At 39.9% G+C, this 26834-nt stretch overlaps 1 protein-coding gene across 6 annotated transcripts in view; it reads left to right on the plus strand.

Annotated features, from left to right (window-relative positions):
- The window catches only part of TNRC6A (trinucleotide repeat containing adaptor 6A), a 48059-nt gene that overhangs the window by 17852 nt on the left and 3373 nt on the right, over positions 1-26834 (plus strand). For 2 of the 6 annotated variants that reach the window (XM_082772355.1, XM_082772357.1), the window contains exons 5-18: positions 3962-4297; positions 8184-8231; positions 12227-14815; positions 15600-15764; positions 16113-16288; positions 16483-16563; positions 17510-17561; positions 18942-19084; positions 19752-19889; positions 20121-20249; positions 20358-20435; positions 20693-20903; positions 24287-24418; positions 26518-26676. In XM_082772355.1, coding sequence (XP_082628481.1) covers positions 3962-4297; positions 8184-8231; positions 12227-14815; positions 15600-15764; positions 16113-16288; positions 16483-16563; positions 17510-17561; positions 18942-19084; positions 19752-19889; positions 20121-20249; positions 20358-20435; positions 20693-20903; positions 24287-24418; positions 26518-26676 — 4437 coding nt within the window. The remainder of the gene's footprint in view (positions 1-3961; positions 4298-8183; positions 8232-12226; positions 14816-15599; positions 15765-16112; positions 16289-16482; positions 16564-17509; positions 17562-18941; positions 19085-19751; positions 19890-20120; positions 20250-20357; positions 20436-20692; positions 20904-24286; positions 24419-26517; positions 26677-26834) is intronic. The other 4 variants (XM_082772360.1, XM_082772356.1, XM_082772358.1 and 1 more) reach the window with 4 other exon arrangements.

The raw sequence follows: 26834 nt of genomic DNA on the forward strand, positions 1-26834 counted from the left end.
TTGGGAAGGTTTTTGTATTTGTGCAGCAGCAAGCATAACAAATTCTAATACCAACAAGTGTCCTCTAAGTACTCTCATACCAGGTATTTTTAGAAAAAAATATCACTTGAAAGTACTTACTTGACTATTCTAGTGTTCTCAACAACTGTTGTTGTATTCCTTCTGCTTTCACAAAACGTGTATTTTTGTTGTGTTTAATGTCAGTACTATTAATGACGGACAAATCAATCTATTTGCCCTGGATTCCTCCTAAAAGAGGAATCTTCAAACCGTGCTATAGCCGTGGGTAGCTAATGATGAGCCAAGCACTAAACTAAATGCTACTTAAGAAAAATACTTGAGTTTTGTTTTAATACTCACTTGAGTAATCGTGATGTGCTCCTACAGAATGTGAGATTTCACTGCGAGATAAAATCTTTTTTTAGATCCGGACTTTAATTATGTATGTAATAACCTAGTGAAATAACTCCTAAAAACTGAAGGCTAATGTTTATGCAAATGCCGGTGTTGTGGTTAGTTCTGAATGCTTTGTGCTTTGCAAAACAGTGCAAGCTAGAACTGAAAACATCTGTCAGTCTTAGTCCTGAACTGCCCTGCTCTGTAGAAGGCGCGGGCATGAAGTACTGCTCGTATTGCAGAACAGAATAAACTTTGAATCAACACTGAAACAGAAAGTGCTTTTAAAAATAGCTGGGTGTGGAATTGAAATCTTTGACTCATATTTCCCACCATGGAAACTTCTTATTCATTTTCTTCTCCGTGAAGCAGAATTGCCCGAACACACCGAGCCCTCTGTTTTTGTTGGGTTCGGAGCTTTTTTTGTCTGCCTGAGAGCGCTTTACCTGATCGGGAAAACTGCTACGTTAGCTTCTAGATATTGAAAATAAATAGTAAAAATGAGCAGGATAATAAAGGCTTGTTGTGAAAACTACCCCTGTAAACGGCTTAGAGTTTACCTTTGTGCGGATCTTCAGGGGTTAATGAATTGGCAAACAGTTAGATATTTTCCAGATCAGCTAGCTGAGCTTACAGCTGCGGCCATTTTTCCACAGCGAAAATTCTAGCACTACATCTTACGTGTGTCAGCTTGAAAGCCAGACTTCCTCTGTTTGCCCTTCAGCATTCCAGCACTGACAACTCTTTGGGGCATGACATGCGGGGAGAGTGTATTACAATACATTTTTAAGAGGTCAGCTTAAGCAGCAGCGAGAAGAAACGTTTAAATGACAGCCTGGTGCTGTTCTTTGTGTGGTTTAGGAGGCGATTTGATCTTTGTAAGCTGATTTTGTGCGAGTGAGAAACTGTTTTCCATCTGCACTAAAGTTATTCAGACAGCTGCCATTTTTTTTTATTGGAGGGGGAGTTTAAGTCACTGGGCCCCTACTCCAGGAGGAGTTGGCAGGCAGCACTCCTGTAGCAGTAAAATGACACCATGCTTCTCCTCCATTTTCTAATGAAATCTGCAGAGTGGGAAAGCAACACAAGTTGGAAGCGTCTTTCTTTGGAATCTCTCTGTAAACTGTAACTTCACCATCCCCTGCTCTGTGGGTTTTCAGCAGGTTTGTTCTTTATAAAAATCTGTCATTTTTAATATTCATTTCTGTAAAATTGCTGTTATTAGTCAAGTAAATTAACTGTGATTGTCTGTTAATAACGTTACCTTTCTGCTTTAATGTGGTTCAGAATAAAATAGGGTTGTACAAAACAATTTTTATTAAACAAGCGACTTCTTTATAAGACACAAATATTAAGATAAGGATTGAAGTGTCTTGCAATTTATTGCGGCAATATTGGAATATTAATCTATCATTTTAATCTTCTGAGAAGTTGTGGACCAGAAAATGTTGGGCAGGATGAATTGTGCAGCTTTAAACTTCCTCTGGAATACTTGGGGAACCCAAGGCGAAGTAATTGTGTTGCACCGAACAGCACTGCTGATTAATTTCGGTTTGAAATTGACATTCGGATATAATCTCTGCCTGTCTTTGTTAGTGTAACTGTAGTATCTGGTAAGATTTTCTGTGTAATTTGCCGGTCATAGTCTATAGAAGACCATATTTGCCAAGGAAGCAAATACACAGAATAGGAGAGAAACTTAATTTTCTTAAACCGTTTGTGAGTTCTTGCTCATGTTGCAGCTTAGGGGATGGCTTGGCAGAAAGTAGCTTATTTATTTTTTGCACCCTTTTATAGCTGAAAAGTGATTCAATTATCTGAAAGTCCACTGGATTTTGTTATAAGAAGCATTTGAAGTAGCATTTGTTAGGAAAGTGAAGTATTGATGTTGCTGCGCGGCAGTACTGCCCTAAATATGCTGCTTCCAACTGCGTGGATCGCAGAATGTCGTGTGTAAATGATTTTGCTTTATCTGGGAGGAGTAACTATACGAATAAAAGAACTATGGTAAGAAAAGTGAATCTTTCATTGGCTGTGTTTTAGGCTGTTGTATGTGGTGTTAAAAATCTCCTCAAGGTATAGTGCACTTTCCACTTAAGTTGACAGCAAAAAAAAAAAAAAAGAGTCTTAAATAGAGAGTACAAAGGGCTAAAAAAAAAACAAACAAAAAAAACAACTGTGTCCCTAAGTGGTACCCTTATTGTTTGACTACTTTATGGACTTGGTAACATTATGCTGGCTGCAGAAAGTGGTTGTTTTGTGTATCACTGTCAGCACACCTCAGGTGTAGCCTTGAACCGTGCTTTAAACAGCAAAGACCTGTAAAGAACCACGGTAACTAGCAGGAATCAGCTGCAGCAGGAGGAGGATTGGGAGATCAAAAGGCTGAGACCTGGCCAGTAGTTGCACAGATTGTGGTATGCGAAGAAAACTTTTTCATTTCAAAGCTTGTAGTACCTAGACCACAGGAATGTGATAGCTGCTTATGTATTGAGCTGGTCACGGATTCTTAGATATTCACTGAAGTGGCCAAACAACAACAGGAAAAGAAAAAAAACAACTCTTATTTTCAGTTCTGGTAGTTATTTTTAAACCAGGAAATGTAAGTAGTCAATTGTAATATGGTTGTTTAAAACTTGTATTAAAAACAAAAAAAAGTTTTAAACGTAATTTCTTGTCACACTATGTTCATCTGAAGCACTGCGCAAGGGACCGGAGTTACCATTTTTTCAATACAAGTACCAACCTATATTGTCAGATACAGCGCTAGCACTTCTTATCATCTCCAATTTATCTAATAGCTTGTGAATACCTTCTGCCCCCTGTAGTCTGTACATTAAATTGACTTACGTCCTGGCCATTCCTCTTCTTAATTCTATCCTTCTCCAGTCAGCTGTGAAATAGGGAGAGCTGGGGCAGTGGAGGTGGCGGGCGTGCTGTCCAAGCTCTCAAAGGCCCTTTGGAGCTGGAGTTGGGTGTCCTGTGCCTGACCAGCGTGGCCATAGAGTCACCAAGCTGTTTGTGGCTGCTACCTGTGCTGGTAGAGCTCTCTGCTGGCAACAGATCTGACTGGAGATATTCCTGTATTTCCCTGGGGGGATTAGGGTTGCTAACACAAGCAAGCCTTAACAGTGCGTTCTGGATGTCCTGTTCACCTCTTGTTCTTTTTGCAAACACTTTCAAGTTTCCCATGAGAGTAAGATTTTATTTTTAATATTTTAAAGTAAGGTTTAAATTCCTAAATGATCTGATACAGCGCTGACTTGTCAGAAAAAAACGCTATAGAAAGCTTGTTAGTAGCAGCATCCTTTACCTTTGTCAGAAGTAAGAGCGAGACACATCTACTTCCAGATCTGTGCTATTGAAGTATTAAAGCTGTATGACTATGGGATAACGTAGTTGTAACTCATTCTCATTAAAACCTCTAATCAGAAAAAAAAAAAAAAAAAAGCCATTACATAAAACATAAATACATCTAAGATTATCTACTTAATCTTCAGTTTTTTAATATCTTGTTCTGATGAATAACTTTGTCCAATTTTCTTTTTCCTGGGGGTGGGGGTAGTGCCAGAACAAACAAAGACAAGTGTAAGCCAGCCTCAGCCTGTCACCTCTAACGGCACTTCCACAGTAACCAGCACTAATAATAATGCCAAGCGGGCCACAGCCAACAATCAGCAGCAGCAGACCTTGCCTCGATACCCTCCTCGTGAAGTACCACCGCGATTTCGACACCAGGAACAGAAACAGCTTCTGAAACGAGGTCAGCAGTTACCAGTTATAGCTGCAAACCTGGGATCTACTCCTAAAGTATTAAACGGCCAGTCAGGAGGCAGCACTGTCACAAATAAACAGCCAGTGATCAACGGAGAAGTGCCGAACAGCAGCAAAAAACAGCCAGGTGAGGGAGAGGTACCTTGTTTTCCTTTTAATTAAAGTTGAATCGTTTAAATCCAATTATTAATGTGTATATTATTTAAACTTCAAATGCAAGCCATAGCACGCTGAGATGTTCTCCTGTGTTGTAGCTTAATATTAAACATTATAGGATGACCTCAGACATCTTTTTGCAGGTTTGTCTGAAACTTAACACAGCTTAGTTGCCTGTTGCTGCCAATGGCATACAATTTGAGCTGATGTTGAAGCCAAGGTGACGACTGCTTTATGTCCTGAATTTCCATTCTTTATCATAATAATTAATCCAAGTATGGTACAGAGAATGTGTTCAGTTTTGATAAACATCTCAGGGTCCTTCTTATTTCTAGAGCATTCTGAATGGCATCTCAAGACTTACATATATTTACAGATATAAATAGAATGCAACTTGTTTAGAATATCAAAATTGCTTTTTGTTATTAGGTCAGAGTTTTCCTTGTGACAGTACAACACTTGTTCCCACGGATAATTTTTTTTTGAAACCTTACTAAATACCCAGTATTTCTCCAAGTTAGTGTTTCGCACATGACAAAAAATGTGACTTCTAGCCACACCAGTTACCAAAAACAAAATTGTGGAAAAAAAATGTAATGCTTCAAGTTTTAGTTAAATTTTGAGCTGTTGAGATTGCAGAATCTTGAAGAAGCAGTATTTGAAATGAAGATTAATATCAAAGCATGGAAAACATTTAGTCTGTGTGCCCCTTAAAGAATGTTTCTGATGTTGCTTTCCATTAGTATTGTTTCTATTATGTCCTGATAAAACTCTTTACCATTCCGAGAATTTATAATTTTAGAAGCTTTTTTTTTTTTTTACTTGTGTAATTTTATTCCTGTCTATAGTTAGGTTTTCAAACACCCGTTCGTGTTCTTGCTGTCTTTTTAAGATGAAACTTTTTCTCCAGAACGTGTCCTCTGCTGGTCAAATTGTATGGTAGCAAGTAGTGACTTAAAGAGAAGTTCCTGTGTAAACTCATTTTATAAAGCATAACTCTTTATAGAGCCTTTTAAACTCAACTGCATCCAGAGGATTTTTTTAGTATACTTTCCTCCATTTAACTTCTCTTGTGAACCGCAGCCTGGTATCTAATTAGTTGGACTCCCATTTGTGTATCGCATTCTTCCCAGGTTTGCTCAATTTTGCGCTTGTGTGGCTGGGCAGCCTTTAGGCTAGGAGACGTCGATATGTTCCTGTGCGGTGATTTATTGAGTGTCTGAGGGGCAGCTGCTTTACTGGCAGTACTTCTGCTCTTTGAATAATAAGTTAATTATTTGGATAATAGATCTGTGTCCAACTGGTAACTAAAAGGTTATAAGAGTCTTTTTAGGAGAGAGGCAGGCTGGCCAAATCGCTTTCCTGTCTTAGGGAAGTTGTATTGTAACATTTGTAGGGTCCTGTCAGTCACTGCAATGGCAGATCCTGTTCTGTGTGCTGTTCTCGGGGCACCTCCTGTATGTGCAGGGTGGGTTGGTCAAATTCAACAAGTGTAGGACGGGGAGGCCTATTTCTTATTTCTTTCTGTGCCATATATCTGTGTGCCTGCAAGTTCTTTCCTCTGCTGTAATGAGGAATAATGCCTGCTGTGGATGTTCTGAAGGTTAGTACGTTGAGATGTGTGGGGAAGATGACTGAAGGGGAATATTCTGTAATGGTTTCAGAATCTTGTCTAATGAACTGATTGTGAAACAATGTTGAGGTGACCATAGTCCAGCAGCATGCAAGACTACCTTAATGTGTTTTGATATCGTTGTAACTGAAAGGAAATAGTGTTGTTGCTTGCCTTAGCCCTGCTCGTTCTCCACAGTTCCTCTTTTAGCTTTCAGCAGCAGCTTCAAAGTACTCTCCTTGTTACCTCAAGTTATAAAAAATCTCATGAAACGTGACACATCCTTAGATCCATTCAATTTGAAGAACATCCATGTACAGGCCATTTGGGTTAACACGTTTTATACCTTAAGGACATGTCTTATGTCTTTAGGACATGAGGAAACGGCCTCAGGTTGTGCCAGGGGAGATGCAGGTTGGAAACGAGGAGACATTTCTGCTCAGAAAAAGCAGTCAGGCATTGGGACGGGTTGCCCAGAGAAGTGGGGGCATCTCCAGGGGCATTCAAGGAAAGGTTGGACCTGGTGCTTAGGGACATGGTTTAGTGGGTGACGGTGGTGGTAGGGGGATGGTTGGACCAGATGAACTTGAAGGTCTCTCCCAACCTTAATGATTCTATGATTAACAGTATGTCTTTGAAGATGATTAAGTTTGTGGCTTTTAAAGTATTATTTAATGGATATTAGAATCGATACGTATTTTAGGGCTAAAAGAAATACTGTAGCTTCAAAATGTTGGACTGAATTGCTGAAATCAGTAGAGGCTCCAGTTGTTTGTCTGCCATTCTCTGACACACCCAGGAGCAGGATCTCCTGCGTTCCAGCCGTGGTTATAACGTCGGGTAGGTGCTTTACAAAAGCCAGGGAACATGAGTGCTACTAACTTTACAGTTTGTTTAATGGGCAAAAAAAAATACCTCTTTGTATTTCGTGTGGGCAATCATCTTCAGTGTGAAGCTCATGGAAGGAGATACAATCTTGTCCCAGTGTGGTTATTTTAAGAAATCTACATAAGGAGCACTTCACCAGAACATTTTCATACCAAATTCAGGTGTTTGCTTTACTGAAATTTTCTCCCCACGTGTAAACTTTACATGAAAGGAAGGTCTTGAATGCTACCTTGGTATGCTTGTTTGCCTTTCTGCTTTGTAACACATCTGAACAGCCAGGTGGTTATTCCACAATACAATGATTTATATAGTGAACTAAAATATTTGCTAGCAGTAATTACTTACAAATGTGGGATATAAGAAAACACAAGAGAGCCGTCAGGATCCTGGCTTTTGTCCAGTCGTTGAGTTGCTTTGATTCCTTCATTGACATGAGTCACTCTTCCTTTATTTTTATGCATCTTGCAGTTGAGCAGTTGCAACCGGAGCCTTTGGAAAAAAAAATAAAAATCTTTGTGTAACTTAAGGGTTTTTTGTTGTTGTTTTTGTTTTTTTTTCCATGCTTATTGAAGGAGTGAAGGAAGAGGTGAGCAGTTGGGATTTGGAGTGTGTAGGGATAGAGGTTGACTTAATGTAGGAAACGTTGCCTTAAATGTAACAATTATGATCTACACCTGTAAAATTTGTGGATGTGAAATGTTAAATTCGATTTCGTATGCTGCCTGTAGGGCACTTAAAAGGAAGAAGCTATGAAAGTGGTGAATGTCAGTTTGTAATGGACTTGCTTAGCTTAAATCGAAGTTGGTTTATACTTATTTGTTTGCTAAATCAAGTAGCCAAATGATGACTTACAGGTGGAAAAAGTGTACTGTTCAAAGAAGTGATATGAACTCGCTCGAGTTTCAGGGCTTACCTCTGAAATTCTAAACTAATGCAGTTGAAAAACAATGAGTTCTGGTTTCAGTGACTATAGATCCTTCTTTTCCTTTATATAAATCAAACTTTTAAAATTAAGGGCATTTTTAATTGGCTAATTAAATGCCAAGTATATAAAATCTAGCTAGTAGTGGAAATGTTTTGTAAAAGCAGCAAAATTGCTGAAAACAAACGAGCAAAAAGAGTAACACGAGGCCTGCACGCAGGAAGTCAGATTTGCTATCAGCCTCTTCTGCTGTGTTCAGAGCTGCAGGCAAGGTGACTCAAATAAGATTGAGAGAGCTCTCAGGAGAGGTATTTTTCTGAAAAGGGGGTGCTAATAAATGACTTAAAAGCAATGAGTGGTCCGGGGACTGATCTCAAAAGCCTAGTTTACTTAAGTAACACTCCTGTAATTGTCTTGCTTTTTTTTTTTTTGTAGGCATGCCTCCCATTCGGGACTTGGTGAGCCACTCCCCTAACCAGTCAGGTGATGCACAGCTATTTCAATCTCACCTTTTTCACACTGTGTGTTTGTAGTAGTCACGTGTTTCACGCAGTTATGTCTCTGATTTTTTTGATTCTTTGGCTTATGTCTTTCAATAGCATGTGTCGTGCAAATGTCTGACTTTAGTATACTCTGTGTGCCATATCATGTTACGCTTAGATAAACATTTTTAATTTTCTGAAATGTCAGAATTCATACCAAAAAAAGTTTGAAGCCTAGACTATGTGGCAGCTTAGCTCTAACATATTGTCCTTTTTTTTTAACCTTTATGCTTACATGCCGAATTGCATCTGGATGTTATTAAAGTGAATAATCTGTGTAAGCTTGAATTTTGTATCAGGCGTTTCACAGCACTGGGGAGGAAATAAGGGATCACAGTCCCAGTCTGGGGGCCTTCCGATTTTGAACGCCAAGTTTATGCAGGAGTTGCATGTACCCAGGGCACAGAGCTGTGTGCCTGGTGTGCTAGATGAGACCAAAGAACGCCTGTTTGTTTTTATGAAATGCTTTGGAACAAGTGTGCTGTGTGAGGACTCGGGGCTGTGCCCTGTGAAAGCCCCGGGGGTAATGCAGGTGGTGGCTGCAGGGTGCTTTGCCCAGGCTGTCTGCAGCCCACAAGCCCCCCGGTGTCTCCCACTGCGTGTCTGGGTTACCACAAACACGGTGCTCATCTCTGCCCTCTCCCCCCTCCTGCCACGTTCATCCCCTCTGTGAGTGGGTTCGGCTTTCCGGTGTGCTGGCAGACCCACCTGAGGGTGAATTATTTTCCGTGGAGAGCTGCAGCTCACGGCGGTGCTGTGCGGGCACTGGGCCCAGCGTGGGGAAGGGCCAAGGGCCGTGCTGGCGCAGAGCCCAGGGTGTCACGGGGAGCCACCCATCACCCTGCAGGTTCTCCTGCCCTGCCTCAGCAGTTCGGAACCTATTTCAGAGGCAGCAGCTACGTCTGCTGGTTCTTGGGTTGGAGTACTTTAAAAAGGCACAGACAGACCTGGGGACCTTTATCCGTACCACAGAGCAGCTGATGCCTGAAATTAACAGATACAGGGAGGCAGCCCTTTGGCTTTGGTTTTGTCCCTTCATAACAAACGTGCTTTTTAGTTTGTTTACTCAAGTCCGTCTTTTTGTAAGGACAAAAAGTACAGTATTTGGGAAGGTGTAGTGCTGAGGTACTGTGTGCGCCACTGAATTCTGTGGCTGGAGAAGGAGACAGAGGGAGGAAGGGAGCCGAATACAGGCATTTCTTAACTTAGGCTTCTCAGTCCTGCTGCTTAGTTTCAGTAGTGTGATGGTGTCATCAACTATTTTTTCAGCTTTGAGGTGTTGTTTTTTTGGTGGTATCTGTCCGATATGAAAATTCAGAAATAATAGCTTGCTTGGTCAGTATTTGTATATTTTGTCTCAGGAGTTTGTGGTTGTGGAGATTTGAATTAGGAACATTGCTGAACTGTGTCTTGTGAGAAATCACCAATACGTACTGGTGTCTAGGAAAAAGATTGTTAGTCGAGGTGGTTTTTATAGGTAATAGGATAAGAGTCTGGATGACTAGAAGTTAATAATTACCCAGTGTTTGTGTACTGTGCTCGTTAACACTGTGCATTGCATCTAAATTAGTATAATAGAATTTTAATAAATACAAGTTTTCTTTCTATGTATTCTCTTGCTGTGCAAATTAGAGTTTGTTTGCCATTTCACTCTGGCTTGCTTGCCCTCTGTGTACTTTCATGCTGTTCTTCATTGATTGTGTTATGGGGGTAATTCTTATGTAATCAAGATTTTTGTCTCATTAGGACAGTTTTTAATACTGTTGCTTCTCTTGTTCATGAGAATGCAGAGAACTCTGCCTATTTTTTTTTAATGTAGGTTAAATGTCATTTTATAAAATATCATTGAGAATTTGAAATCTTGGATTGCACTGGGCAGCTGCTCAGATACTGCAGCGATTTTAGTGCCGTGTTAGTGGGCAGGTTCTAGATTGTGCTCACCAGAATGAATGTCTTTGAGTTCTCCCAAGGATGCTGTATGGTTCTCTTCTTGAGACTATGGAGCTGCCAGTCATTTCTAACCACTACAGCCCTATTTCTGCCTGCCGTGGATCTTTTTCCACTTCTCTATTCTAAATTCTTTTGCCAGCATCCTTGTTTCTCATGCTGTAATTATCACATGAAACTTTTCTGATTGTTTAGACTTTCTTGAGATTCTTTCATCCTGGATGAGAGATGTAATTTTCTCAGCTGTCTCAGTCTTTTTGAGGCAGAAGCACTGAATCAAGATCTCTTTAGATCTACATCACTTACGCTTTTCTTCAAATCCATCAGTCATATTTAGATGTGATAAACTGCATCTGCCCTTTTGGTGGTGGAGTCAGAGTACAGAGAGCTGGCTCATGCCAAATGATCTTTACATGCGTGCTGTGTTTCACAGCTGAGCTATTGCCAAAAATCATATCTCGTGTGTTCTAACCTTTAAGTAGGTGGCAGTTCTGACTCTATTGGAGTAGCTGACGCTCAGTTACTTGTTACTGTTTGTACACAGGGGATTGGGGCACGTTGGCATTTGGGGGCTTCAGAAGTTGTTGTGCAGAGCTGGCGTTCCCGGTAGCAGAAGGGAGAAACTGGAGAGGCTGCCAGCTTCCCCTCAGACTTCACAATTAAAATGTGTTTCTTGGAGACACGTGAGGCTTATAAATTAGCATTGTATTTTAAAAGCAGCCAGTCCCTAAATGTTGTGTAAACAGCTTTTGAGAAGAATAAGGATGTGGAATTGGGGCATTTCATTACTGCGAGCTCTGTTTGTGAGCACGAACAGGTACAACTTCATAAAGGTATTCAGCTGATGTCACCACAGCCTCTTCCAGTCAGATGTGAGGCATGTGCTATGCAAATCCAGTAATTAAATAAGAATGAATAGGAGCACAAAACCTTTTTTTTTTTTTTTTTTTTAAGTAAGGGAAAACATTACTGAGAAAAGTAAATGTCTTTAATAATAAAAATCAAGACACCACGTTTTAATGGGCAGCCAAGTGTGACTTGCCACTGTTCTTTCAGTTCAGGGAAAATACTAAAAAAAATAAATTGCACTAACAGGTTTTTTATTCGTGTTCTGTTGCCTTCTTCATTACTGTTTTCCCACATGCTTCATACTTTCACAGTTTCATCTTTTGCTGCATCTGTGTTTTGATTTAACAATTTGGAAAAAAAAAATCTCTTCGATAAAGTGTTAGAAATAGGAAATGAAATTTGAAAATTTGCAGCACTTAATTTTATAGCAAATACTTCATGGTGTATGTATTTAACCATGAAAAGTTTGTAAGTGAATTGAGATGTATTTCTTCCTTATTACTGGATGTAATCAGCATATTAATTGAATAAGAAACAGTAATTCTTACATAAATGAAAATGAAGCAGTAGTTCAGCTACTACACTTAATCTGTGCTGCTGCACAGATCTGTTGTACCAATCTGCTTCAGATTTGTCTTGTGAGTTTTGTGTTCAATTGTTGTATAAAAGAGGAAAGATTACTTGTATTTAAGAAATCTTATATAATATCTTTTTAATGTTTTTCTCCAGCTATTGGCGCATAGTGTTTGCTACTGCTAGGTCAGTTTAATATCCAGTTCAGGTTCCTGCCTTTCAGAATTGCTTTGATTTTAAACATGTATGGTTGTTTTATAAAATATCGTATGTGGTGATACAGAGTATTAAAAAGAAAAAACAACCTTTCTCTGGGGAAAAAAAGAACTGTTGCCATGCTTTGAGAAAATGCTACTTCACGTGGCTGGTGCAAATTGTTCTAGGTTATACGTATGGCAATGTTCTAAGCAGCTGTGCTGTAGTTTTTTCTGTAATCTTCAGTAACTAGTGTTAAAATAAGTAAGGTAATTCTTGGCTTAGTATCTTTGTAAGTTTTTGTCTTCTGCTCAATGAAGTAATAATGCTATATTTATAATACTGTTCTTGAACTTTCCTTCTTCTCTTTAGATCTGAACCACAGTGGTCTAGGATCCCATTATGAAAATTCTCACTGGGGACCAGTCTCTTCAAACAGTGACTCCAGCACAAACTGGGATAAAGTTATTGTAGACGGCTCTGACAAAGAAGCATGGCCATCAATCACTGGCAGTGACCCAGAGTTGACATCAGAATGTATGGACACTGACTCTGCCTCTAGCTCTGGGTCAGAGAGAAACCTCGTTATAATGGCTTCAGGGAGCACAGGTGGTGAAAGTGATGGCATTCGAAATGGCATTGGACATGGTTCTCAAAATAAGTTTGTGGTTGGTAGCAACAGCAATAATGTGGGCAATGGAAGTATTAATGGACCATGGGGTTTATCCCATGGGACCATAATAAGCACATGTCAAGTTTCTGTGGATGCTCCTGACAGCAAATCTGAAAGTAGCAACAATAGAATGAATGCTTGGGGCACCATAAACTCTTCATCAAATGGAGGGTTAAATCCAAGCACTTTGAATTCAAATGGCAACCATGGTGCCTGGCCTGTATTGGAGAACAATGGACATGCCCTGAAAGGGTCTGTAGGGAGTGGTAATTCTGGCACAAATATTCAGTGCAGTACCATAGGTCAGATATCTAACAGTCAGAGTATTAACTCTAAAGTGGGTGGTTCAGCCCATGGTTCCTGGGGAAGCCTTCAGGAAAATTGTGATTCTGAAGTAAATGGTACAAGGAAGGTTTCATTCAGTGGGCAACCTCAAAACCTTAACACTGAAATGAATGGACCAAATAACACTACTAACTTTATGACCTCTAGTTTACCAAACTCTGCTGGTTCAGTGCAGATTAACGAACTGCCTAATAATACAGGGCATGGGGCCTGGCGCGTGAGCACAATGAATCATTCTCAGATTCAGGCCTCTCCAGTTACAAATGGCACTTCCATTTCTCACCTTAGCAATGGTGAGGCGAAAAATGGTGGATCTTATGGTACTACATGGGGTGCCTATGGTTCTAATTACTCTGGAGACAAATGTTCAGGCCCGAACAGCCAAGCTAATGGTGACACTGTGAATGCAACTCTAATGCAGTCGGGCATTAGTGGGCCTGGCAGCACTAACTTTCAAATCAATGGGAATAAAGGAGGAGGGGTGTGGGAAGCAGGGACAGTCAACTCCCAGAACATGCCATGGGGAAGTGGAAACGGTGCAAGTGCTGGCGGAAGTAGAAGAGGATGGGGCAACCCTGCACAAAACACTGGCACTAACATTTCAAATGGTGAATGGAGTAAACTGCCTAGTAATCAGCATTCCAATGAAAGTGTAAATGGAAATACCAGGAAGTTTACAAACGGATGGAAATCTACTGAAGAGGATGACCTTAACAGCCAGAGTTCTGCTGTGTCTCAGATAACCGAGCAGAATAGCTCATGGGCCAAAACAGGTACGGGGGACAGTGAAGGTAGTACGGAGAGCACTGGATGCCATGAAGACAGAGTTACTACAGAAGGACAGAATCGAGAGAGAAGAAAAGTAGACCAGCATGCATTACTCCAAAGCATAGTGAACAGAACTGACTTAGATCCGCGTGTCCTTTCCAACTCTGGTTGGGGACAGACTCCAATCAAACAGAACACTGCCTGGGATACCGAAACATCACCAAGAGGTGAAAGAAAAACTGACAATGGGACAGAGGCCTGGGGAGGCTCTGTGACACAGACTTCCAGCTCAGGGGGGTGTGTGGATAGACCTAGCCCTAATAATAATGATACCTCATCTGTATCAGGGTGGGGAGATCCAAAGTCTGCTACAAGGTGGGGAGACTCCAAAGGGTCAAATAGCCAAGGGGGGTGGGAAGAGGATTCTGCTGCTACAGTAATGGTCAAGAGCAATCAATCATGGGGAAGTGGCAAAGAAGAAAAGTCATCTTGGAATGACACACAGAAGATCAAACAGGGATGGGTCGATGGGCAAAAGGCCAGCCAGGGTTGGGCAGTTTCTGCCAGTGATGGCTGGGGTGAAAATTCAAGAGGTAACCATTGGGGTGAGGCTAAGAAATCTAGTTCAGGAGGTAGCGACAGTGACAGATCAGTATCTGGTTGGAATGAGCCAGGTAAATCAAATTCTGTTACTTGGGGAGGTAGTAATCCAAACCCGAATAATTCTTCAGGATGGGATGAGCCTGCAAAGTCTAATCAGAACCAGGGCTGGGGAGACCCTCCTAAATCCAGTCAGCCTCAAGGTTGGGGGGATTCGTCAAAGCCAGTCAACTCTCCGGAATGGAACAAACAAGATGTTGGATCCTGGGGAACGCCGTCTGCCACCAGTAAACCACCGGGGTCAGGCTGGCTGGGCGGACCGATGCCAGCCCCAGCAAAGGAGGAGGAACCCACTGGCTGGGAGGAGCCATCCCCTGAATCAATACGCCGCAAAATGGAAATTGATGATGGAACTTCTGCTTGGGGTGATCCAAGCAAATACAACTACAAAAATGTGAATATGTGGAATAAAAATGTCCCAAACAGTAGCAGCAGTTCAGACCAGCAAGCACAGGTACATCAGCAGCTACTGTCTTCAAGTGCCATGTCTAGCAAGGAGAGCAGTTCGGGTTCTGGTAAGACTTGGTTTTATGCAAATTTGTATTTCCATTTAATTGTGAAACAATTCTCTTGTTCTTGTTTCTCTTACAACACTTCAATTTCAAAGTGGAAAGGAGAAAGTGGCAATGGAAGTACCTTTTTATTTTTTTATCTTTTTATGTGCATTGCTTTTTTTAAAACATTTGATAACTTCATATCAATCAGAAGTTTTGTTCTCAATTCAAATAGCTTGAGTAACAAAGGCTAGACAGCTCTGCTGGAATTCTGTGGAGTGGGAACATGGAAAATGTTTAAAATAGCATTTGAAGAGTGAAAGTTTTCTTCATTTAATTCTAAGACTTAAAATTAATTTTGCCAAAGGAAAAAAAAAGTTGAGCTACTACAAGGCAGAATGAAAGATGGTTGTGTTACATGAAAGATCAGACTTTACAATCTTGTAGTTTTGGGGAGAGCAAGTAATACTTGTAGATGAGTTTGTGTGGTATATGCAAAGTATTTTGTGCTGTCTTTTTCAACTGCAAAGAGGAATAACTTAAATATAAGGGGCAGATCATAGGAACTTAGTATCTTAGAAATTTCTATTATCAAAATGAAATGTACATACAGAATTTCTATTTCTGCATATTTTACGGAACAGCTTGCAGTTGTAATAATTACCTTCATGCAAAATGTCAATGTGTATTAATATGCTGTTTATTGTATGCTATGGGTCTAGAAAAGGCAAAGCACGTGATTCTTTTAAGTGGCTTTTAAAGTCCTGTTAAAAAACATGCCAGTAACTCATACTGCTTTGAAAAGGTTGGGGAGAGCCTTCTACTCCAGCCACTACTGTAGATAATGGAACTTCAGCGTGGGGTAAGCCCATGGATACTGGTACTAGCTGGGGAGAACCCATCAGCGATGCAGGAGGCACCTCTGGCTGGGGAAACGCTTCTCTTGGTCAACAGGCTTCAAATAAACCTGGTGAGTGCTTTTTGCACCATCTTTGAATAAAGATACTAGAGGTGAAATACCGATCTAAAAGCTGTACTTTTTTGAAGGTTTCTGTCTTGAAGTAAATGTAAAGTGAACTTCTGTCTGCATTAAGGGCAGCTGATTAATACTGATGCTAATACCCTCATGCTGCACTTCTGTCACTGAGCAGCTGCTCATTGGTGTTTCTTTCATTCACCATCAGACTGTTGTTGATCTGAAGCTTGTCGGGGTTAAATGATAACTGCTTCACTTTTAGTTTCTGTTCTTAGTAGCTGATTTGCACGGAGACCTTTGTTTTGTTTGAAACGTTAATGTGTTGGGTTTTTTCACAACCAGGGCCTAAATCTATGCAAGATAGTTGGTGTGGAGATGATATGCCATTGACTGGCAGTCGTCAGACCAGCTGGGAGGAAGAAGAGGATGTAGAGATTGGAATGTGGAACAGCAGTTCTTCACAAGAAGCTAACCCATCTTTAAATTGGCCACCATATATGAAAAAAATGCCCACAAAGGTAATTATGACTTCCCATAGAAGGTAGTTAAGGCTTCTGCATTGATTTTCATTTATAAAAGCTAAGAACAGATTGCTGCGCTGAGTGGTGTACCATTAAGCTTTAATCTTCATTCATAATGTTTTGTGGTTTAATTTAAGCAGTAGGGGGCAAACAATATCTGAGTATCACAGGAATTCCTTTCTGTTTTTAAGGGAATGATGAAAGGTGGAAATAAGCAAGATGAAACATGGATCAATCCATTCATTAAGCAATTCACAAATCTTAGTTTCTCAGTAAGTATTATACCTTTCCCATCTGTAACACTTTCTTAGAGTGTTAGTTACAACGCACAAAAATGAAAATGCTTAATTGTCTAACGTTCTCTTTCATAGTATTTTTCTTTTACATCTGTTCATCTTCCCTGTCACCCATCCCTCAGTAAGGAAGGATGTAAATTTGCAACCTCAGGAAATTTGCAGGCGACACCAAGCTGGGGGGAAGTGTCAATCTGCTGGAGGGTAGGGAGGCCCTGCAGAGGGACCTGGACAGGATGGATTGATGGGCAGAGGCCAATGCAGTGAGGTTCAGCATGGCTAAGTGCTGGTTGCTGCACTTTGGTCACAACAACCCGTTGCAATGCTATATGTTTGGGGCAGAGTGTCTGGAAAGCTGTGCAGAGGAAAAGGATCTGGGGGTGCTGGCTGATGCTTGCCAGAACATGAGCCAACAGTGTGCCCAGGTGGCCAAGAAGGCCAACGGCATCCTGACTTGTATCAGGAGCAGGGAGGTGATCATCCCCCTGTGCTCTGCTCTGGTGAGGCCGCACCTCGAGTGCTGGGTTCACTTTGGGCCCCTCACTACCAGAGGGTGTGGTAAGGGCATGGTTGGACCAGATGATCTTGGAGATCTCTTCCAACCTTAATGATTCTGTGATCCCCTTTTCCTTTTTACATTTTCGATATAGAAAGACCTATTTACTGATGAAAGGTGATGTTGTAAACACTACCCAGGTATTCATCCAGTAGTCTGTTTTTACTTATTGTTACACGTGTATTTCAGTAAAGATACCTGTTTTCAATGGGTAACAAATAAAGGGAGAAAATGCTTTAAAAATAGTCTAATTTACCTTGATGTCTTTTTTTCTTGCAGGTTTGAATTGAAATAATATATGTGAATCTCTTTGTTTTAGCTTTTAAAAAGATTATTATTAAATAATTATGATTCGTTTTATTACTTCAGAGAGAATCACCAGAAGAAACCATACAGAGCAATAAGATGGACATGTCTGGAGGTAAGAAAGGGAAAACTTAGCTAGGTTTTATAGCTTTCCATTCCAGTCTGTTTTAGCTTATATAATTCTGTAAATTGCTATATTTATAGTAATTTCCTTTATATATGTGTGTGCATAAAGAATTTCCTTAAAGAAAAAGAATACCCTTGTAGAGAAAAAATACTAATTGTGCATATCCTGCTACATACCTGAATTACCTGATTGCTACAGTAATACTAATCCATAAATCAAGCTAAGCTTGTACATACTGAGCTGGCATGAAAGACTGTTTTCGTAGTGTGGGTTATTTTTTCTTAACGTAAGTATCTAGACTGCTGTCTGAACAACTTCACTAAAATATAAACAGAAATGTTCTGAATACCACACTCATTGTGGTTTGTTCTTGGAAACACATTTTCAGTTCTAAGAAATAAATTAATACTGAACAGTTATTTAAGATACATTTATACTTGAATGCAAAATCACTTGAGCAGTTTTTATTTGGAACTGTTTGCCGTTACGATTCCTCTAGCAAATAAAAATATATTTAGCGCCTTAACAACAATATATGATGATGGAATGTTTAATGGAAAGTGATTGTGGCACTGCATTTATTGTAGTTGCATTTTTTAAATTCTAGTTTAAAATTGGGTATTTTCACAGTCTATATTATGCAAATAGCCTGTTCTTTGCATTTTAGATTTAAATATTAATAGAAAACCTCATGTTTAAATTATTTCAAATTTTAAATTTGAAATTAAAACATCTGTTGGGAAAGTAATGCTCTTGCATTGCTTGCAGTAAAGTATTAAAGACTGCTCGACTACTGCTTATATTTTGATCTTCTAACTTGCCTAGTGGCGTTAACAATGGAAGATAAATTTTACAATTAGCTTTTAATAAAAACAAATATTTTAAAATTTTGTTTTCAGCTAAATAAGATTTTTGGTGGTGGTGATTTCCCCCCACTCACCCAATAGCTGAATCAAATTAAAAGGCCTTTGAAATCTTATAAATATGAGGGAGAGGAGATAAAGATACAACTTCAAAGCCAATACAGTTCTTGGTGCTGCTTTTTTTTTGGTGCCATTAACACTTGGAAACTCAATTATACTTGCTTTTTAAGAGCAAACTGAGAATAGTATTTTTTGTGAAGCCTAGCAAAATATGTTGACGCTTTGCTCATTCCAAGTTTTGAGTTGTCTGTAGCTGTTGATTCATAGTGTTTCTTTTCCTTTTAAGCGAAGCCCAGACAGCTTAAAGCTAAACTGATGCTTTCTTTTATTAGTATCTATCTTGAAAGCAGTATTTGGTATTTCATAAGCATAAACCTATTTCTAGTTTATCTGGAAAACTGAATAATCCTTCAATGTCATCATCATATGTCTCACCTTTCCGTAGGGATATTGCAAGATAAGAGAATGGAGATGGATAAGCATGGCCTCAGTGTCGGAGATTACAATCGTGTGGTTGGAAAAGGCCCTGGTTCTCGTCCTCAGATTTCCAAAGAGTCTTCCATGGATCGCGGTCCTTACTTTGATAAGGTTAGTAGGTGTCTTACTGGGGAACATTCTTAACTTCTTTGACTCAGCAATCTAAGTAATTATCTGTGTGCTCCTTAGCTTTCTGCATTTAGTGGAGAGAAAACGTAGTGCTTTCTTGTTGATCCTAAGATATGTTTTGTTCTTTTTAACTTACTGATGTATAATACTAAGCACTTTCTGTAGCTCATTTGCAGTGCAAATAACTAACCTGATCTCTTTTGTTTTCTGCCTATTTCCTGCTGATGCTGGACTGTCATGTGACTCTTCCCTTCTGTTCCTGGCAATGGTTTCTCCCTTCTGCTTGCTTGCTGGCTGGTTGTTGCGCATCGGTTTGTCTGTCCAATCAGGATGGCATTGTAGCAGACGAGTCCCAAAACATGCAGTTTATGTCCAATCAAAACATGAAGCTTCCCCCTTCAAATAGTGCACTACCTAACCAAGCCCTTGGCTCCCTAGCAGGGCTGGGTATGCAAAACTTGAATTCTGTTAGACAGGTAAGGCTGTGTGCATATCCTTGGCATGTTACTTGACAGCATTTAATACCTTTTATTATAACATCCTAGCTACTCATGTGATTGATATGTTTTTAACTTCTAATTCAAATGTATAGGGGTGGGATAAGTAGCAGAAATCTTTCCTTGTCACTAACCATCTGTCTTTTCCCCAGAATGGCAATCCCAGTATGTTTGGTGTTGGTAATATAGCAGCACAGCCCAGGAGCATGCAGCAGCCTCCAGCACAACCTCTTAATTCATCTCAGCCTAATCCACGTGCTCAAGTGCCTCCTCCATTACTATCCCCTCAGGTAATTGAGTACATAGAACTTTCTATGTATAAACTACCAAAATGCTGCTTCAGAAAAAAAATCCATTTATCAGTGTTGCTGGTTTTTATTTGGTAAATATTTGAAAACTACTTTGGCCTAATTAGTGTTTCAAAAAGAGACAACTGTTAACCAGATATTATGATGTTCTACATCTTGTATAAGTATTTGCACACGTTAGTCAGTTGCTCCTTGTACTGGTCCGTTCTGCAGGTTCCAGTATCATTACTGAAGTATGCACCAAACAACGGTGGCCTGAGCCCACTTTTTGGCCCACAACAGGTAGCCATGTTGAATCAACTGTCCCAGTTAAACCAGCTTTCTCAGATCTCCCAGTTACAGGTAAGCTAAAAAGGTAGATGCTCTGTGTTCTGTTTGAAACTATAAGTAGAAACTTCTCAGATATAAATTTTTCTAAAAAAACAACAACACCAAAACACTGTCTCCTAGCGGTTGTTGGCTCAGCAGCAAAAAGCGCAGAATCAAAGAAGCATGCCTTCTGGTGGTCGTCAACAGCAGGAGCAGCAGGTAAATACATTTATTATTAACTTTTCAAATAATCTTTTTAACTTATTACTCATCCTAAGCTGTATTATTTGTTACAAGCCATATAAAAGTGTGCAAGAATGAATAGGATTTTAACAAGCGTTAAAAGAATACGCTTTAGCTTAATGCTGGGTTTTTGCTGTGCCAAGATGCACAGAACAGAAATGCATTTCATTATCTTTCTTTAAAAGTGGAAAAGCTTTTGACTACTTATATTATAACTGCTTTGTTTTTTTAAGGGTCGATCTCTTAGTATGCAGCAACAGATGATGCAACAGTCCCGTCAGCTTGATCCAAACCTGTTAATGAAGCAGCAAACTCCGCCGTCTCAACAGCAGTCACTCCATCAACCCACCATGAAATCTTTCCTTGAGAATGTCATACCCCATACTACTCCTGAGCTACAGAAAGGGCCATCACCAATAAATTCATTCAGCAGCTTCCCTATAGGTGGGTTTCTCCATGCTAATTTCATACAGTCAGTCAGTGCTTCTGTGACACAGGACGCAGCCTTTCCTTTAACTTTGCCTGGAGTCCTCCTCCTCTGAAAACAATAGCAATTGCAGTCCTGTTGGTATTTTCCATTTTAACAGTAGTAGTAATTCCCTATGGGACTCATCCAAGTTACCTTTGTTTACCAAGTAACTTTTTTCACAAGTACTCTCACTTCCAGAAATTATTGTATCTTTTAGTGTTAAATGTTTTATGTTCTTATAGAATGCCTGTCTCCTTTTATTTCTTTTTCTGTGGGTCCCAAAGATAACCTAGTCCTTGTGCAACTGCAACTCCTAAGGACTAAAGCTAAAGGACTTTTAGAAGAGGAAGCCCTACAAAGAATCTGCTGAAGTCGTCTAATTTCTTTGAACTTTAAGAAAGTTTAAAAATAATCTGGAATTGCATAGGTAGAAAAAATGTTAACTTACCTTCTAGTGTTTTTGAACAGAAGAGAAAGCTTTTAGCATTTTTATGCTAAATGCTCTGCATTTTTAAAGAATGGTTGTGGCTCATTTCAGGCGAAATGTCGGAAAACTTATAAATACAAATATCTCCTGTTTCTTTCTCCCTACGTTTCCAGGCTTCTGTCCAATTTCTACTTCAGAAATTCCAGGCTTGTATATTTTCTCCTTATTTTAGGTCCCTTTTTAATGCTATCTTATACTTAGCAAAACTATACCATTTTCCCCTATTTTTTTCCTCCTTTTCTGTTTGCTTTTCTTCTATGATCTTCTAATCCTTTCAGTTCTGTTGGGCTGACTTCCTCTGCATTCTCATTGCCCTTTGTAGAAAAGTTTCATAGAGACTGCTGCTGAAATCCTTGTGCTTATAGGTGGTGTTACAGAGCCGGTGGGTCGGTGCGAGCCATGCTGTTGCATTGCATGTGGCACACTGGAATTTTGCTTGTGGCCAGTCTTAAGTCCAGGCTGTTGCTTAATGGTTGCTGCTGATGATTGGCATCAAGATCTCTCTACTGCTTTTATTCAAAGTGCAAGGCATAAACATGAAGTTTGCTTAGCTATTACAGGCGCTTTTAGTTCTAACAAAGGAAATATTTAACTTTCTTGTCAAACTTCTTACTGAGTATTTCCATCATCTCTATTAGGTTCCTGTTGTTTCCATTAGAGATATTATTTCTTGGTTTGAAATGTCTTAAAATACTGTTAAGCAGCTTTTTTCTCCCCTTAATCATTGCTACGTTCCAAGAACCATCAATATATGTATGAATGCTTTGGGATCCTTTTGGCTTAGCACTGTATAGTTATATGACCAAGTGGAGCCACTCAGTCCTCAAATAAAAGGCTTAAGGGTAGAAATAACAGGTTCCTGGAATTTCTTCAACCTTCTGTGAAAAGTTGAGCCAAGAGGAGTATTGGTATCATCCTCCAAGTGCGTACAGTAGTGTAGTCATGTGAGGAGGAGCTGGATTTGCCAAGTTGTCTTGAAAATCTCATGGGTATATTATTTTCTCCATGTCCTAATGTTAGCATCAGGAGACTTAGCCATGAAAGCAGGGACGTCCTGTTTGGTTTCTAGGTAACCAAATTTGTCAAGATTCTCTAGATCTTTGTTCATCAGAAGCAGAGATTTGGGGCAGTTGTTTGTGTGTTCTTTCTCTCCAGATAACCAGTGCTGCAGTCACATCCAAATTCATTTACAGAATTTAAGAAACTTGGATATTAAAAAGTACCTTTTTCTGCCAAATGGTAAAGATAGCTGAGGAATATAAAATCTTCCGCAGTCAAATATGAAAAATGGCTTCTGGGAAGACTGTTTGAATTACAGATTATGTCCAGATACTGATGTTCATACCTCAGTGCAGATTTCAAATACGGAGCTATGGACATGGATCTGTACTTATCAAGGGGCTGGAGTTAACCTTATCAGCTAGGTGTGCCTATTTGCCAGCTTGTGATCTTTCTAGTCTTTTTAGAGGTCTTACTTCTGCAAGCTTCTTTGGAGTTGATAGAAAGCTAATTGTGCACGGGTTACTGGACTGACAACAGAGGGAGAGGTGTTAGAAATCAGTGTGATTGGACTTCCCACCCCATTTCAGCAGTTAATAGTTGTTCCATTTATTTTCAAGGCCAGATTGGATGGGGCTTGGAAGGTGGAAGGTGTCCCTGCCACTGTCTGACGGGTTGAAAATGGATGATCTTTAAGGTCCCTTCCAACCCAAACCAGTCTGTGATTCTATGATACTTCCTAAAACTTGGCTGTGCTGTTACAAGGTGTTTTCTTTGAGGCTTTGCAAAAGGTTGCTTTTCTGGCATCAACATCCCCTTGTTCTTTGAGGGAGGAAGCTTCTGTATGATAGTGACTACTGATTTGGGAACAGAGTTAAGCACCAGTTTCCAGTTCTGCATAAAGTTATTTCTAGCAAAGATGTCAGAAATTCCCTGTGTCTCTTGCTCAAAGTTAAAATGTCATGCTTTATTTTCAGAAATTAAGTAAATAGATCTGAAGGGTTGGAAATGTAACCAGCTGTGATTTGTGAATTAGGGATTTTTACAGACCTGGCAATCCCTAATTGGTAACAGAGTGCAGACGTGTCACAGTCAAAAGCGAGGGTGTGTTCAAGCCCCAGGTAGTTGATTCTCACAGATACTTGGACTGCTTTAGGTTGGCAATAATTATGTTGATTCTCTTTTCAATAAACATTTTGAAATACAGACAACAGCTTAGAAAAGCTAAAGCCAAGCTGTGTTTTTCTCTTAATGAGGTTTTAATACTGAGTGCAAACAGGATAAATAAATGGTGCTGGAGGTGGTATTACTTGTGAACTATGCAAAGTGCTTATGCATCTGTGTTGTGTGGTTCAGAAGCTGCAAAGGTGTCCTGTTGAACAGCCTGAATAAGAATGGGGATGAGATTTTAACTGCCAGTGAATACCAATACCTAATTTTTGCAGAACAGGGATGAATACAGACACCCCCCCCGCTGGGAAAGAGGTGTCTGTTATTACTGAGCGTAGTTCTCCAAGGTACAGTACTTTCACTTTGTACAGATGAGTTGAATTGTTAGGCTGATGCTAGACTGGTATTAGAAATGCCACATTTTTAAGATGTTTATATTTTTTCTTCAATGGCTTCTTCCACTGATTTATTTTTTTTTGCATGAAGACATCAACTGAGAACTTCAGAGTGCTTTGCATTGCTTAGCTTAGCTTCTGTCTGGAGTAAGTTCACTGTATTAAGTGCTATAATGTTTCTCAAACAGACTTAGAAGCATGAAATAACCATAGTAATATGCTCTTCAATGTTGATTAGGACAATAGTGGTAATTGGTGGAAAAAAAGGCATTTTGTCTGTCTGTCATAAGCTATATATGTTTTTTAGGAATGAACTCAAACTTGAATGTAAACATGGATATGAGCAGTATTAAAGAGCCACAATCTCGATTGAGGAAATGGACTACAGTCGACAGCATTTCTGTGAACACATCATTAGATCAAAACTCCAGCAAACATGGTATGTTAAATATGTCGTTAAATAGCATCTGACATAACGCATCAGGCTGTGCAGTGCTGTGTCTGCATATTTACACTTGCAGTTGTAATATTTGTGTTGCTTGCAGGTGTCAATTTGTATCGCATTGTCTCTGACAAACTTGCTGCTTGACTTCTCCAGCAGCCCATAGCTTTCTTGAATGGTTTTACCTACAGAAGCGATGTTGTGATGAGACTAGTAGAGATGCTGTGGAGGATTCATGTTTAAGACAGAAGTGTGGATATTGCTACTGGGTTTACGTTAATCTGGATTGGAATGCTTCGTATATTTTTAAAACAAAAGCTTTAGATATTCTAGCTACAACACAACCCCCAGCCCCACTGTGCTGGTCTTAAGGTGTTTTATGGTAATTTAATTCTGTGTGCACACATTCTGGTAATTTCTGATACCTTTTAGTTATAGATTTTAGTTATGAATGTATTTGCATTCCAAAAATGGGGAGAGTGTGGAAGGAATAGACCAGTACCATCGGTGTACTTTGTTATAGAGGAGGCAGATTTGGTTGCTTTATATTTCATTCCAGTGATCAGGATTCATATGACATTTCAACTGTTTCAGTTGCTTGACATTTCATCCAGTTAAAATTTGAGTCTATAGCACAAGGGTTCTGTGTCTAAAGATAGTTGTAAAATGTCTCTAGTCTCCTATTACCATTTAGCCTTCAGATTGTTTGAATATTTTTAGAATCGTCAGCTGTTCTAATGCTATGAAATGGCTTGCTGCCTCGAACATCTAGCGGAGACATCCTGCTACTGCACTTGCTTGTTCTAAACTTCATCTGATTGGAGTCAAAAGTGTTGATATTGTTCAGAAAACATTACCTACAACTACAGCAACATTACAAATTTAATCTTTTGAACTCTGTATTGTATTGAAGCACGAGTAAAAGTTATTAGATGGCAAAAAGATATTCTGCAGTTCTGGAGGAATATGTAACTTTTAAACTTCTCCTTGTGGCATTTGCATGAAATCAAACAGGCTGTGTATAGCTGTGGTGCTCAGCTGCCGCCCGGGTTAAACACCGCTCGGCCGTTCGCTCTCCCTCCTCCAGCCCTGTGGGATGGGGGAGAAAATCGGAAAAAAGTGAAATGAAAGCTTGTGGGTTGAGGTAGACAGTTTATTAGGACAGAAAATAAAGGAAAATAAAAATAGCAGTGACAATAGTACTACTGCTAATGATGTGTACGAAAGAAGTGATGCACAATGCAGTTGCTCACCACCCGCTGAGCAATGCCCACCCTATCACCAAACAGGGGTGTACCCCCCACAGCCAGCCACCCCGCATTAATTGTTCAGCATGATGCCATATGGGATGGAACACCCATAAGGTATGGAACACCCCTTTGGCCAGTTGGGGTCAGCTGTCCTGGGTCTGTCCCCTCCATCTCCTGCTGCACCCCCAGCCTGCCCGCTGGCAGGACAGCAAGGAGCTGCAAAGTCCTTGGCTTGGCGTGAGCACTGCTCTGCAACAAGTAAAACATGGGTGTGGCATCAACATTGTTCTCGTCCTAAATCCAAAGCAAAGCACCACAGCAGTTACTAGGAGAGAAACTATCCTAGCCAAAACCACCACAATAGTGCTTTTGTTTCTTGCTCTGCTACTGGTGACTTTTTTTTATTTTTCCTCGCAGAAATATGAGTAGAATTTACAGAGTTTTGCAGTACCTAAAGGTCTCAAAGGTTTTGTAGCTACTTCTTCTAAGAGCTTTCCCATCGTGAAATATATTTACCTGCTATCCAGCTGGGGTCTCACAGAATGCTCTTATCCTCTTGAATAAATCTTTTAGGTCAATGCAATAAGTATGCTACTCTAATGAGAGGATTTTGTGGGCTTGTATTCTTAGGGTTTTCTCCTGAGTTATTCAGGGACCTTTCATTTTAGACTCTACATGCCTCTATGACTTCTTGTGTAACTTCTCATCATAAGAGGATAGTGTATGCTGCTACATATTTTATGAATGCTTTACATGGGCATGTTTTTACTTTTATAACTACAATTTCTAAACAAAATTGTCTATAGAAAATGTTTAACTTTTTTTTTTTTTAATTTTTATTATTAGGTGCTATTTCAAGTGGTTTTAGGCTGGAAGAGTCTCCATTTGTTCCATATGACTTTATGAACAGCAGTAATTCACCAGCCAGTCCTCCTGGATCTATTGGGGATGGCTGGCCCCGTGCCAAATCGCCTAATGGCTCTAGCAGTGTTAACTGGCCACCAGGTACGCACCACCACCGCTTACTGTGCTCAGGGGTCTTACTCTTCAGCAGTGTTTTGTGTTGGGTTCCTTGGTCATTACGTGTGGATGGGCAGGGAAACAACCTGCAAAAAAAAAATATTTAGAATGTGTTTTTAGTAGAAAGAAATAGAAAGCAGTAG

Source organism: Aythya marila (assembly GCF_965140915.1).
Source record: "Aythya marila genome assembly, chromosome: 15".
Taxonomy (NCBI): Eukaryota; Metazoa; Chordata; class Aves; order Anseriformes; family Anatidae; genus Aythya; species Aythya marila.